General features: G+C 41.3%; 3 protein-coding genes across 3 annotated transcripts; all 3 read left to right on the top strand.

Annotated features, from left to right (window-relative positions):
* The first annotated feature begins 770 nt into the window (after positions 1–770).
* hoxa11b (homeobox A11b) lies at positions 771–2,724 on the top strand. The gene is made up of 2 exons (XM_013912221.1): positions 771–1,461; positions 2,374–2,724. The coding sequence occupies exons 1-2, from the start codon at positions 861–863 to the stop codon at positions 2,604–2,606; spliced, it is 834 nt and encodes a 277-aa protein (XP_013767675.1). The 5' UTR covers positions 771–860; the 3' UTR covers positions 2,607–2,724.
* Positions 2,725–6,541: 3,817 nt separating this feature from the next.
* hoxa10b (homeobox A10b) lies at positions 6,542–8,629 on the top strand. Its single transcript, XM_005738471.2, has 2 exons — positions 6,542–7,316; positions 8,073–8,629. Exons 1-2 carry the CDS (start codon positions 6,542–6,544, stop codon positions 8,345–8,347), a joined length of 1,050 nt encoding a protein of 349 aa, XP_005738528.1. The 3' UTR covers positions 8,348–8,629.
* A 2,084-nt stretch (positions 8,630–10,713) lies between these two features.
* Positions 10,714–11,989, top strand: hoxa9b (homeobox A9b). The gene is made up of 2 exons (XM_005738472.1): positions 10,714–11,227; positions 11,708–11,989. The coding sequence occupies exons 1-2, from the start codon at positions 10,714–10,716 to the stop codon at positions 11,944–11,946; spliced, it is 753 nt and encodes a 250-aa protein (XP_005738529.1). The 3' UTR covers positions 11,947–11,989.
* Positions 11,990–12,917: the final 928 nt, after the last annotated feature.

Below are 12,917 nucleotides of genomic sequence, written 5' to 3' on the forward strand. Positions count from 1 at the left end.
GGAGCTATATTAAATCCACAGACAAGAAATAATCCCATTTTACAGGCTTCTAATTTCTTAATAAATTTACGCATGTGTGACTGAGCACCTTTTTTTTTTCAAAACTGGAATCTGTCAAGCTATCAAACTCAACAGATCATCTGTTCTATCTAAATGCTGTCATCTGTGTCTCAAAGTTTAACCCTTACGTGCGTAACCGGGTGTGTATCTTTGCTGCTGACGCGGCCGAAAACCTGATCTTCATCTTCAAAAGCGCTCAGGCGTCTGTGCTGAGGTCGGGGTTAAGGCGAATGTTAGGTTTAAAAACAATAAAAAGAAAGAAAGAAAGAAAGAAAGAAAGAAAGAAAGAAAGAAAGAAAGAAAGAAAGAAAGAAAGAAAGAAAGAAACCAAAAATAAATAAATAAAAAATAAAATAATATAATTGCAGGTATGCTTGGCCTGCGTAAAAATTGATATAATTCAGGGGTTTTCCACCCTGTAGCATGGCACTAATAGGCCTTCAGCCAGATAACCCCACTGGAACAATGAAAATCAGTGTATAAGAGGCTCAGCTCTTCCAGCATATCCAAAATAGTTCTGAGCAAAATTCCGTTTCAGTATTTTTCCTTTTCCACACGGCCAAAGATCGACTTCATAAACTCTTTCACTCATATAACCTACACGTTGAGACGTAGGCTATCTGTCATTTTGTGCCAGTGGTCACATGGCTTTGGCCCTCAGGAATGGATAGAGATGGATCCCCACGTCAGCTTGTACGTCTAAGGATTTCTGCTCCACCAGTCTGCCTCAAAGTGACTGGAGCGCAGCGTCGCGGAGGAACTATGCAAGGATTATTATAGGACGTTTTCAGCCACAGAATATGGATTTTGATGAACGGATCTCTGGCTCCAATATGTATTTACCGAGCTGCACTTACTACGTCTCCGGAGCAGAGTTCTCGGGTCTCCCTCATTATTTAACCCAGAGCCAGTCCTCTTGCCCCATGACATACTCCTACCAGTCCTCAGCTCTTCCACAGGTCCCATCCGTGAGAGATGTGGCTTTCAGAGACTATGGCATTGATACTTCAAGTAAATGGCACCACAGCAGGGGGAGCCTATCGCACTGCTTCGCTGAGGACATCGTGCACAGGGAAAGCTGGACGAGCCCGACCTCTCGGGGGGGAGAGATCCTGGTGAAAGGCAGCCCCAGCGCCAGCCACTGCAGCTCCTCCAACCCGACGCCCAGCTTCTATGGCAGCGTTGGCAGGAACGGGGTCCTGCCACAGGCGTTCGATCAGTTTTTCGACACTGCTTACGGGAGCGCAGAGAACGGCGCAACGCCGACGGCACACGCGACAGACACGGAGAGACACGCCAAAGCAAGCCCAGCTCCTGCGCACCCGGGCTCCGATACGGCGGAGAGCTGCAGCCCCAAGTCGTCTTCCGGCCACAGCGAGGAGAGGCAGAGCAAAAGCAGCAGTGAGTGAACCTGCTTAATGCACAGAGAAAAATCTTACGCCTTGCTCTTAAAGCTTTTTATATGCAGTTTTATAAGCACGTAAGGTTTATGGAGGGCCTGCAGATTTACCCTACAACAAAACTATGTTATAAACGACAAGATCACGTGCTTGGGATTGAAATTGGCCGTGAAGACTTTGGCGTTAAGCTGGTCTTCAAGATTTCCAACATGGCCTCTGTTTTTCCCCTTCATTTGTGCACTTGTATGGACTTTTATAATTACCTTGTAAAACATTTATATGCCAAATGTTAATTTTTATTTTCTTTTTTTTTTTTAAATACTACTGACATAACAGCCTAACAGCGACCTAGATATTTTTAAACACACCACAGAGCCTCTGCATTGATTATAAGCCATTTTTGGATCATTTTAAGATTTAGCATTCTTGTTTATTCCGCGCAGTGCAAAGTGGAGTGCGTTGGGCGTTTAAATCTGACTCTGGACAAGAGTTTAGGCTTAACCCTGCTTCTTTGGATAAATATTTACAAATTCACTGGATTTGCAAGGCTTTAATGCACCAGCTGCTTTCCATAACAGCATTTATAGTGCTAAAGCTAAAATAACTGCTCTCTACCCACAGCGAGATCAATAGGGAACAGTAAAAGAATACCAGATACATGATACTCCCATGTGTCGTTTAGGCCTACGCCTTCAATCCCCAAAACCCCCCCCCCTCACTTTACAGATTTCACTATCAATCCCAGCCTATGTTTACAAGTCTTGATCCTGTAGGCCTGAGTGTAGGGGGAAGATACTTGAACTCCAAAGCTGGGGCTGCTTATCAGCGAGAAATACACTGGCGATCTCACGCGGGTGCAAAGGGGTCCATGTTAATCTTAAGTGACGATCTTTTGCCTTTTGTTGTCTTCCAGGTGGCCAGAGGACGCGCAAGAAGAGATGTCCATACTCCAAATATCAGATCAGGGAACTGGAAAGAGAGTTCTTCTTCAGTGTTTACATCAACAAAGAGAAGCGTCTGCAGCTTTCGCGGATGCTCAACCTGACAGATCGCCAGGTCAAGATTTGGTTCCAAAACAGAAGGATGAAGGAGAAGAAACTGAACAGAGACCGTTTACAGTACTACACCACGAACCCCCTGCTATAAAAAAAACTGAACAAAGACAGCGGACACGCACCTCTCTCTTTTACACACACATCTATATCATTACCTGGACAGGAGGACGAGATTTTAAAGTGCCACTCTCCATCAATAATTATTTATACCTTTATTATTATTATTATTATTATTATTATTATTATTATTATTATTATTATTATTAAGCTCGACAGATGTTAAAGTCTAATGGTTGCATGGGGGTGCTTACGCAGAAAACCACATCTGTCTGATTTCCCTTCATTTTATTTAATAATATACATCAAGATGCATTAAAAAAAATCCTATTTTGTTCCACTATATGATTAAAGTTTACTTGCGCACGCACGTGTATCTTTCTGTCCCCTTTAATGGATCTTGATTTGGCCCAATTTAAGCGCGAACACACATCTTTTGCGGGCCGAAACTTTTGACTCCCCCCCCCCGCCATCTTTTCAGTGTTCCTGTGCAAATACAAGAAGTCTGGGGATTTAAAAACGTTGTTTTTTTTCTAGGTTTTGGGGTTACTAACAGACCCCCCTCCTGATTTTTGACACCACTGATAGTGATCAGCTGGTCGAAAAACGCTTGCCACGGCATTGCATAGTTGTGGAATGAGTAAAGTCATAATCGGATACAAATTTGTTCGTCTCATGCACTTAAGTCTGAGATTCACTGATATTTAACATCTGCGCTTGACCCTACTACATGCTCGTAAAAGTTGGATTACTTTCCAAATTCGTCCAAAGGGCAAACCTCTGATAAAAGAGCCTCCAAAAGAAACATAATCCAATATTTTGTTTTATATGCCAGCACGTGGGTCGTATCAGATGCATGATATGTAGGTCTGACGCTTTTTATTCCCTCGTGGCTGGAAATCAGATCCTCTGCAGTTATTATTTGATATCCGTTACAAGGCTTTCATTCATTTCTGGGAGGGGGATGTGGAAAAGCTTATTTTTGACCTTACATTCCTAATAGGTCAATCTGAAACGATCTTGACACTTTAAAAAATCGCGTAGATCTAATTAAAAACAAATGTATTTGTTTTCTCATGTGGCTCCACGAAGTGTTGTAGCTGTTACTGGACGCTCAAGTCAGCCTGTGTCAGCCTGAACCAGCAGTAGCACATGGGGTAAATAAAGACACGGAGAAACCCCAGACTGTGAGTACAGTCACCACCAACAGTATCATCATTTATTTATTATGTGGAGTGATTTAATCCAAAGACCTTACATAAGTATGTTAGTACATAAACAAGCTGGGAATCTTACAGGCAAATGGAGGTAACTGCACATGAAAAGATGGTAAAAAAGAAAAAGTGTTCAATGTGATTTTATAATCAGCACTAGGGCCCTGAAAACAACTTGAATAGCCTGTCATAAGCTAATAAGGGCCCTGTAGCCTTCCTTATACCGTGCATCCTGTGAGGCTCCCAGGAATGCCGCTTTGATTGCTGCACATCCTCCCAGTTGCTCCAGTAACTTGGCCATAAAACGCGGATTCGTCTGGAGCGTTTGGAGTGCAGTGCAATAAAGCGTCTGAGACCAAGGTTATTAACTGTGACTAAGGGCCTGAAAAACAACGGCTGGGAGCACTGAAACTTGTGTTCACGGACCTTTCCGGCCTCATTTGTATCAGCATCTTGCCGTGGTAGGAATATTCCGTTGGTGTTGCGTTCCAGTGTGGGCCTGTTGTGTTTGCCCACTGGGTGGCGCTCCTCAGATCAATGTCATTGCCGTGAATTGAGATATGAAGGAAGTTTGACTCGACGTTCAGCCGCTTTAAAATATGTAACCACCTCAGGATTTTATTGTTAAGGTAGGCACAGACATACTGTCATATTCATTTCACAGTGACAGGGATGTATTTTTCTTTTTCCCCTTCTCTTCTTGTGATTTAAGAAAGTCTATTTCCCACAACATCCAGAATCATTTCTGTCTGCATATAACTGACCTGAAGATGTTTTATTGTATGTTATCATATAATAATAAGATTTCTGGAAAAGTTCCGCAAGAAAACTCTGCAGAAAATTTATTTCTGTGTATATTCAATTCAGCAGTTCTCAGGTTGAAATTGTGCAAAGTAATGGGCATATCTAATGCGCATGAAGAAATAAAATCTCAAAGGTTTATATTCCAAACAGTTTGTGGGTCACTAATTTTTACAACACCATACAGTTTTGTTTTATTTTTAAATGTAGATCATACTTCATTTAGTGGAAGAGGATTTGATCATCCTTGGATACACGCTATGGGATCAATACAAATCTTTTAAAAAGTGGAAGCCATGGTTCGTTTGGTTACTTTTGTTGTCCCTTTGTGCGTGCTTTTCATTCGATTTCTAACATTTATTTAATAAAGTCAGATAAATAAAAAGCCCCCTTTTTACACCTAAGTTTTATGTGAATAATAATATGAGGGAATGATAATAATCAGCTGACGGGCAGCACACACTTAGATCTGACGGGAAATAATCCAGAGGGGTTAATGGATATTCTCATTCATTCCAGCAAGACTGCTGCACGTTTGCCGCCATATAAAATGGCTGTATATAAACTGCAGCTCTGATTTCTAGACTTTATGGCTCCAGGCTTAAAGGGAGATAGACGTAACCGGTGTTGTATTTTAGGATAAACCCCACGATAAGCGACATTTTAGGCTGACCTAAATCTGTCGGCCACAAACCCAGCTTCTATTTTTATTTAAAGGCGTGCTTTAATGTATTATTTTTATTTGTATCTTTTATTTATTTATTTTGCTTTTAACCCAACGCTTTTTGTTAACTAGTTTTAACTGACTTTGTCATGATATAAAAATGGAAAATAAAAATTAACTAAGATCCTCGATTTACTTGCTTGGCCGGCCGACTGGGATATGATCCGTGTGAGGTTACCGGAGCACTTTTTTTTTAGAAGTAGTACTTGTTGTTTCCTGAGAAGTGAAATATCTTTATACATTTATTCTTTTATTTTAAATACTTAATACTTCACAGCATCTCTCTCTCCACACACACACACACACACACGCATATATATATATATGGAGAGAGATGCTGTTAAGTATTAAGTAAAAGTGGAGTATGTGCATATGGACCTTGGTGTTTCTGAAGAAGCAAGGAATAAATACGTGAGAAAATACGGCATCCCAGCGGTGGCGAACATAACAGTAGAATTAACAAGTTCCAATCTGTTAAATAAGAAACTACCTTCCTTGCAGTATTGCCACTATTAGGGGACGATTACGCAAATGCAGCTCCAGGGCATTGTTCAACTGTGGCGCCTTTACTTCAGTGTTCCTGCTCGCTGCCCTTATAAATGCTCAGCAGAGCATCTGCAATAAAAGTTGCCTTGTCGTGATATTTTAATCCATAATATTCACACCAAAACGTGACCTGAAGTTTTGGCATGAATGCGACAAAGTTGAGCAGCTGTCCACTCTGCTATTGGACAGTCCATGAGAAATTTTTAAAAGGTTCTGACCAATAATATTAACAATCAGATGAGCACACGAAAGCTTAAGAGTCCCTGGACCAAAGAGTCACACACATTTTGGATCCTCGACGCATCCTGAGGCACCTCTAGAACCCCTCATTTTACAGTGCTGTAAAACTGGCCATAAAGCTATGCATTGTACATAATGGTTAGGGACAGCTTTCAACAACTGAGTTTTCAAATAGCAGTTGTTGTGCTGAACTTAAGGCAGGCAACTCGAGGCTTATAGGTGCAAGAGTTTAAGGAGATTTAAAGATTTTACTTAAACCCATCTGATACACCACTTTCCCCCTCAAAGTTTCTCTTTACTTAGCCTAAAACAAAATATATGACACAGTGGAGATGCCTGATCGGGACTGGGAGGAGTCTGTAGTCGCCTGGTGTTTTAATTGGCTGCAGGCTACAGTGAGAAGCGTGAGTATCAGTAATTATTCAGCAATGTTTTGCACAAGAAATGTCAGCCAGAAAGGGCTATCTTCATCCACCGTCAAATTATACCACAGCGATGTCATGCCCCAACAACCAAGCTGGAAATTCCTTTTTTGTGGACTCCTTAATCAACGTGAGAACCGACAGCGGTTCGTATTACCAAAGTAACAGCGTGTACTTGCCACAGGCGTCGGAATATTCATATGGACTCTCCGGTGGCTCTTGTTTCACGGGGATCGGTAAGCGCAACGAGCCAACGACCCAAAGCGTGATCCCCTCTGCTGCTTCGTATGTTCAAGGAATGGAAACGTGGCTGGAAACGTCGAGATCCTGTCGGGTGGATCAGCCCAGCGCCCAGCATATGGCTCAGTGTTCATTTTCGCCGAGTATAAAAGAGGAGAGCGCTTACTGCCTTTATGAGTCTGATAAATGTCCTAAAGGAGCGACAGTAGATGACATATCCTACTCGAGCGCATCCTGCCCGGGTAGCGGCAACACGGTGCCAGTCCCCGGCTACTTCCGCCTGTCTCAGACATACACGTCCTCCAGGCTCTATCACGATGTCCAGCCAAACATGAATCACTTCACTCTGCAACGACCTGCCCGTTTGGACAGCCAAGCCTCCCAGCCGCCGGCCGTCTCGGCGGAGTCGGAGCATGGAGAGGGCCACGAGGAGGCGCCTGTCACTGCGCCCTGCGCCCCGGCCAGAGGAGAGGACAGCCGCCTCTCCTCGGAAGGCTCGTCCTCTCCCGAACCAACTGAGACTTGCAGTACGGAGTGTCCAGAAAAGCTCGTAAAAGGTGAAGAGCTGGCATTAGCTGCAGAAATATGGCTAAAAAAAAATAGGAGATGCGATCATTGCTTTAAAACGTAAGATTTCTGACCGCAAAAATACGCGAGGAAGATTAGTGCTTTTGGGGAACTGTCAGGCACTTAGAAGTTTATCAGAGAGGAAGAAAAATTAAACTTGGCTTATTTAAAGCAGAGATGCAGAGCTATTGTCTCTCTCAAAGGAAAAAAAACGAAACAAAAATCCCCCAAACCCCCAAAAAACAAAAACAAAAAAACAGTGATACGATGTTTTGGCTGTCAATATTAAAACAGGCCTCGTGTATTTATTTTAACTGTTAATAATATAATTAACTGTTATTTAAGACACACCTTAGTTATATATATATATATATATATATATATATATATATATGATAGTAGCAGTGTAGTATATATGTATATACTACACATTATACTACTATCATTTTCTGGTAAGATGCTGATCTGCAGCTTTACAGTCACTCGGATATTTGTGCGTAAAATCCAAGTGCCGATCATTTAGATCTCAAATATCTGACATTGTACGAGGACATATATACTTTTACTAACAGTTGCAAGTGCAAACATTTGCAATAAATACGTATAGTTGATAAATTATTTGATTGAACATTTTCATGTGTGGGCACTGGCATGTTTTGTTTATGTAATGTTATCCGTTCATGATTTCTAATGAATATGACGTTTGTCACACCTGTTGCCTAATATTTGGCTGATTTTCATTGTAGGGGATGGAAAGATGGAAAGTACGGCTAATTGGCTCACAGCTAAGAGTGGTCGAAAGAAGCGTTGCCCCTACACCAAGCACCAGACTCTGGAGCTGGAGAAGGAGTTTCTCTTCAACATGTACTTGACTAGAGAGCGCCGTCTGGAGATCAGCCGTAGCGTGCACCTCACTGACAGGCAAGTCAAAATCTGGTTCCAAAACAGGAGGATGAAACTGAAAAAAATGAGCCGGGAAAACAGGATCCGAGAGCTCTCCAGCAGCTTCAGTTTCTCATGAGACTGTGCGTCTTTGGCGCCCTCCTTCATCCATGCCAAGGACGCCTGTGCAGACCCCACACCCAACTGTGAGAATGAAAATAGGATCCTACTGCTAACTTATTGATTGTTGGTCTTTTTTGAATGATTTTTGTTTTCATGTCTGGTTTAATTTGTCGTGTTTGTATTTATAAATAGTTACATTTGTAACGCTGATCAGCTGAAAATGCTCTGAATGTGACCACAGTGTTTCAGAGCTTCAGGCTTGTACATATTCTTTATTCAACCTGAGTGAACCATTGGAATTTGCATGCTGGACCTTGGGGAAACTTGTGTTCCAGTTACATGTAGGTATTTGTGTGAGTGCTAAAGAAGCCCAGAGATTTGATTAATATTTGCACATTTTGCTGGTCAAATGAATAAAACCCATCCATGCAACTGCAGCCTTCTTATTTCATTCACAAAACCAGAGCAGGAGCTGCGGGTTGTTAAAATTTTAAAGCTGGCACCGGTACAGCGCAAATGCATTTGTGCTCTTTGTACTTTAAATTGTTGTTTTTTTACACTTTTACTGCGTGACGTTCTTCACGCAGATGCCTGTTACTTCGTTGTTTTTGTCCTTGACATTATATCTAAATGTGCCACACAAAGCGTGGAGTAACAGTGACTCCTTTGATTGCGATTTTCTGAACTATCTGAAATTGTTATTACGTTAGGTTTTCTTGCATTCAACTTTTTAAATAGTAAAATCCATAATCTAGACGCCTAAGCAATAACGCACTCTGACTAATTTGACGAAAAGCAGCTCCAAATGGGGGGCTATAAAGCCGTTTTGGTGCATGATATCAACTTGTGGTTGCTAACTGCCTGTACACTGAGTTCTTCGCCTTTGGAAATTTCTAAAATTGTTACTAGTAATAAAACAGGCTACACCTAAGCAAAATTTCACACTTAAAAAGAAAGAAAGAAAAGAAATCAAAAACCCCAGAAGAGGAGAGCGGGCTGTGGAGTGGTTTAGGTAGTCTCATGTTGTTGGGCTATATTATTTCTCCCACAACACAAAACTGCCTTGATTACCTCAGTAAAACTCGTCACATCATGAAAAGTGAATCGCTCTTAATTACTAATTGCATTTATTAATTGCTCGGCGCACACTGCTTCAGAGGCATAAAAGGTATTATTCCAAAAAGTGCAATAATGTGTTTTATGGCTTTGCGCAAAGGGGATAGACCACTTTTTTTCCCTTCTTTTTGGTTATAAAGCCAAGTCCACATGACTACACTTTGGGATTTAAAAAATAATAAAAAGAAACACCAAGTTTTAACCACGTCCATAATTTTAAGGTCACCGCTCTGTATGATTGTGAGTACATGTGTGTAAAATAGCAGTGTTGGAAGCAGGAATATGAAAGAATTCGCAGTGGTATACGTCCTGGAGAGGGGGAAAGGACAGACAAGGCCTCGGTTATGATCATTGCAGTCTGCCAGTTGCCTCGAAATGCCGGATGCGTCTGCCTGAGCCAGAGAAAGGACACAAAGGCTGAGCTTTATTGGTGATATTTAGCTTAGACAGCCAGGTTGTAACCTTAAGAAAAACAACCCAATTGCCCGTGATAAAAGGGGCCTGGTATATGGCACCCAAATAACCTCATCCCACTTTCCGTTTTAGATTGCCTTCAAAGTGGACCCACAGACACACAGACGCAACTATGTGCGTTTTGGAAACTGTCCCAGAATGTTTAAATCTTCCAAAGCCTGGTGATTCTTTAATGACGTGTTTGCTGCTTTTGTATATATAAAAAAGTAAAATCTTGACATATTTTATCTGCCGCTACCACGAGCCTAATTTTTGTACATATTAGAAGTTTTATAGAGGTCATTAAAGTATTACAGTCTGTTTTTTTGATGGGGGGTAAATAACCCTATGATGCTTATTTATGAATACATACATGCATACATATACATATATATATTCAGCTGAAGACCTTGTTTGATGTTTTTACAAATGGATACTTTAAAGGATTATTACCCCCGTCCCTATTTACAGCTAGATTTGATTACACTAACATACGCTCTCTTGACAAAATTCATAACGTTTATTGCTTATAAACGAAATAGTTCCCAATAAAAGCGCGGGGATTTGCTATTAAAATATGGTGGGGGAAAATGGTGGCCATTTAGCCGAGCGCTAGGCTGATTTATTATTTATTGTTCTGTCCCACGGTCACGTGTTTGGGGCGCCCTATCCAGTCTTGGGCAAGGTTCAACTTACTGGACGCATTGAGTTTCTAGCTGGCGCACGACAGCAGCAGCTTATCATGCAATGAAACGTTTTTTTCTAAACGCTGCAGGACTGTAGAGTGCCGTTTTCTGACTTTGCGTCTTTGCAATGTCGACTTTGGGGACCAGTTATTACATTGACTCGCGCATTCTTCCCGAGCAGGAGGATATGGCACCGAGGTATTCCTCGTCAGCCGCAGGGGTGGAGCAGGCGGTGGTCACCGAATATGGCGGACAGGAGTCTTGCCCATTGCAGGCGAAATCTTCTATTTTTGGTGGCTCTTGGAGTGCCATCTCGGCCCACACTCCAAACACGACCGCTCCGACATATATACATCACCCTTACCCGAGTGGGGACAGCGATGGCATGTTTACGCGCTCTTGGGCGCTGGATCCGGTCTCTGCGTCCCTGTGTTTGACGGGATTACCATCGACAGGCATGCACTATGAGATAAAACCGGAACCCCTGATTGGGACTGCGGAATGCACAACTTTGGAGACGCACACGCATCTTTTGTCTGACACTGAAAACGGTGCGTCTCTAGTGGAGATTCCCTGCGAAACTGCGTCTAAAGCCACTGAAGATAATCCGTCAGTAGAGGAAAAAAGGAAGGTGGATCCAAGTAAGCAATGCAGGGTTTGGATTTTTATTATTGTCACTCGATGTAAACATTTAGATAGCATAAGCAAAAGGGTTTAATTTTTCGCGAATGTGGAGGATTTGTTTTGAATGCCATTGGCTTGTATCATCTTGAAAACGCGTATGACGCTATCATAAGAGTGCATTGTTTCAAAGGTACGGAGACATAGCGGTCTCCTAGCTGATTAACATCATATCCAAAATAAAAAAAAAAAAAAATAAATAAATAAGGTGACTATGACCCTAATATTCACGTCAGATTCTGCGCATTTTTCCAAATTCGGCAGAAATATTGCCAGAGAAAAACCTCAAAATTGCCTCTCAGCAGACAAAAAAGAATGTCTAAAGAAAAAAGTCATACTGTGCGTAAAACGAATAAGCAGGACTTGTTTTATTTTTGTTTTGTTTTGTTAATTTTACACTAATCTCGATAGCGTTAACTCTCTTGTCTCATGGTTTCCAGATAACCCGTCATCCAACTGGCTTCACGCAAAGCCCACCAGAAAAAAACGTTGCCCGTATACAAAGCATCAAATCCTCGAACTGGAAAAGGAATTTCTGTTTAACATGTACCTTCCCCGGGATCGTAGATACGAGATAGCGAGACTGTTGAATTTGACCGAGAGACAGGTAAAAATCTGGTTTCAGAACCGCAGGATGAAGATGAAGAAAGAAAACAAAGACCGGCGAAGAGACAGTTAACTGTTTTCATTTTTTCTTTGTTTTTTCTTGGACAGACCTGGGATTAGAGCCTGGTTGGGAGGGGAGGGGTGAGGGGTTGAAAGGGAAAACTGGTGTCTGTCCTTAATGTTCCTGTAACACATGTTGTTGTAAAGTTAGTGCTGTTGAAACAATGCTGGGTGTTTTTTTTTCTTATAATATTGAGAGGAACAAGTGTTTTATGAGAACTTAGATGTGTTGTACTGCCGCACACAGATAGCTACCTTAGGCCATTTGTTATTTGCATGGATCTGTTGACTACCTGAATGTCTTTCAGCTACCTATTTGCATTATTTAAGTTATTGTTTTGGTAACTTGATATTGTTTTTTTAATAGTAAGATTTTGATGCATTTGTGAACATACTGCGCACACGGAAAATACCTCATCGTTCTTGATTTAACCTAAAATAAAGTGTAGTTTGTGTAGCATTAAAGAAAAGTAGTAATGTGATGTCATTTTTGTATTTAATTTCTCCCAACAATAATACACAAATATAAACCAACATTTAAATTCCTAAATGGTGCTAGAGGATTTTGTTTTTAAATGCTCCTTTGTTTCGATCGTGAAATGTTTTCAAATCCTTTTTTATCTTTTCATTTTTCTCTTTTGAAGTTAAAGCTTTTGCTTCTGTTATATACAAATTAAATGAAGTGGGGGAAATGTTTTATTGCAGGAAGAAAACGATAAAAATAGACTTTTACTACAAGTTCTGGGCTGTAACCATCGAGCTTTATGGCGCAAACAACCCAAATGAACCACCGAAACTTCCCAAGCTAAGGTTTGCCAAGTTAGCCATTCTCTCTCTCTCTCTCTCTCTCTCTCTCTCTCTCTCTCTCTCTCTCTCTCACACACACACACAAAAAAGTCCTATGCCAAGGCCTGCTGGTATAAATTTGTATTTTAATAATTATCTATGTATTGCAATTAAAAAAGCTACTCTTACGGACGAGCG

This window comes from Pundamilia nyererei, unplaced genomic scaffold, assembly GCF_000239375.1.
Source record: "Pundamilia nyererei isolate P.nyererei 1_Seehausen unplaced genomic scaffold, PunNye1.0 scaffold00084, whole genome shotgun sequence".
Taxonomy (NCBI): domain Eukaryota; kingdom Metazoa; phylum Chordata; class Actinopteri; order Cichliformes; family Cichlidae; genus Pundamilia; species Pundamilia nyererei.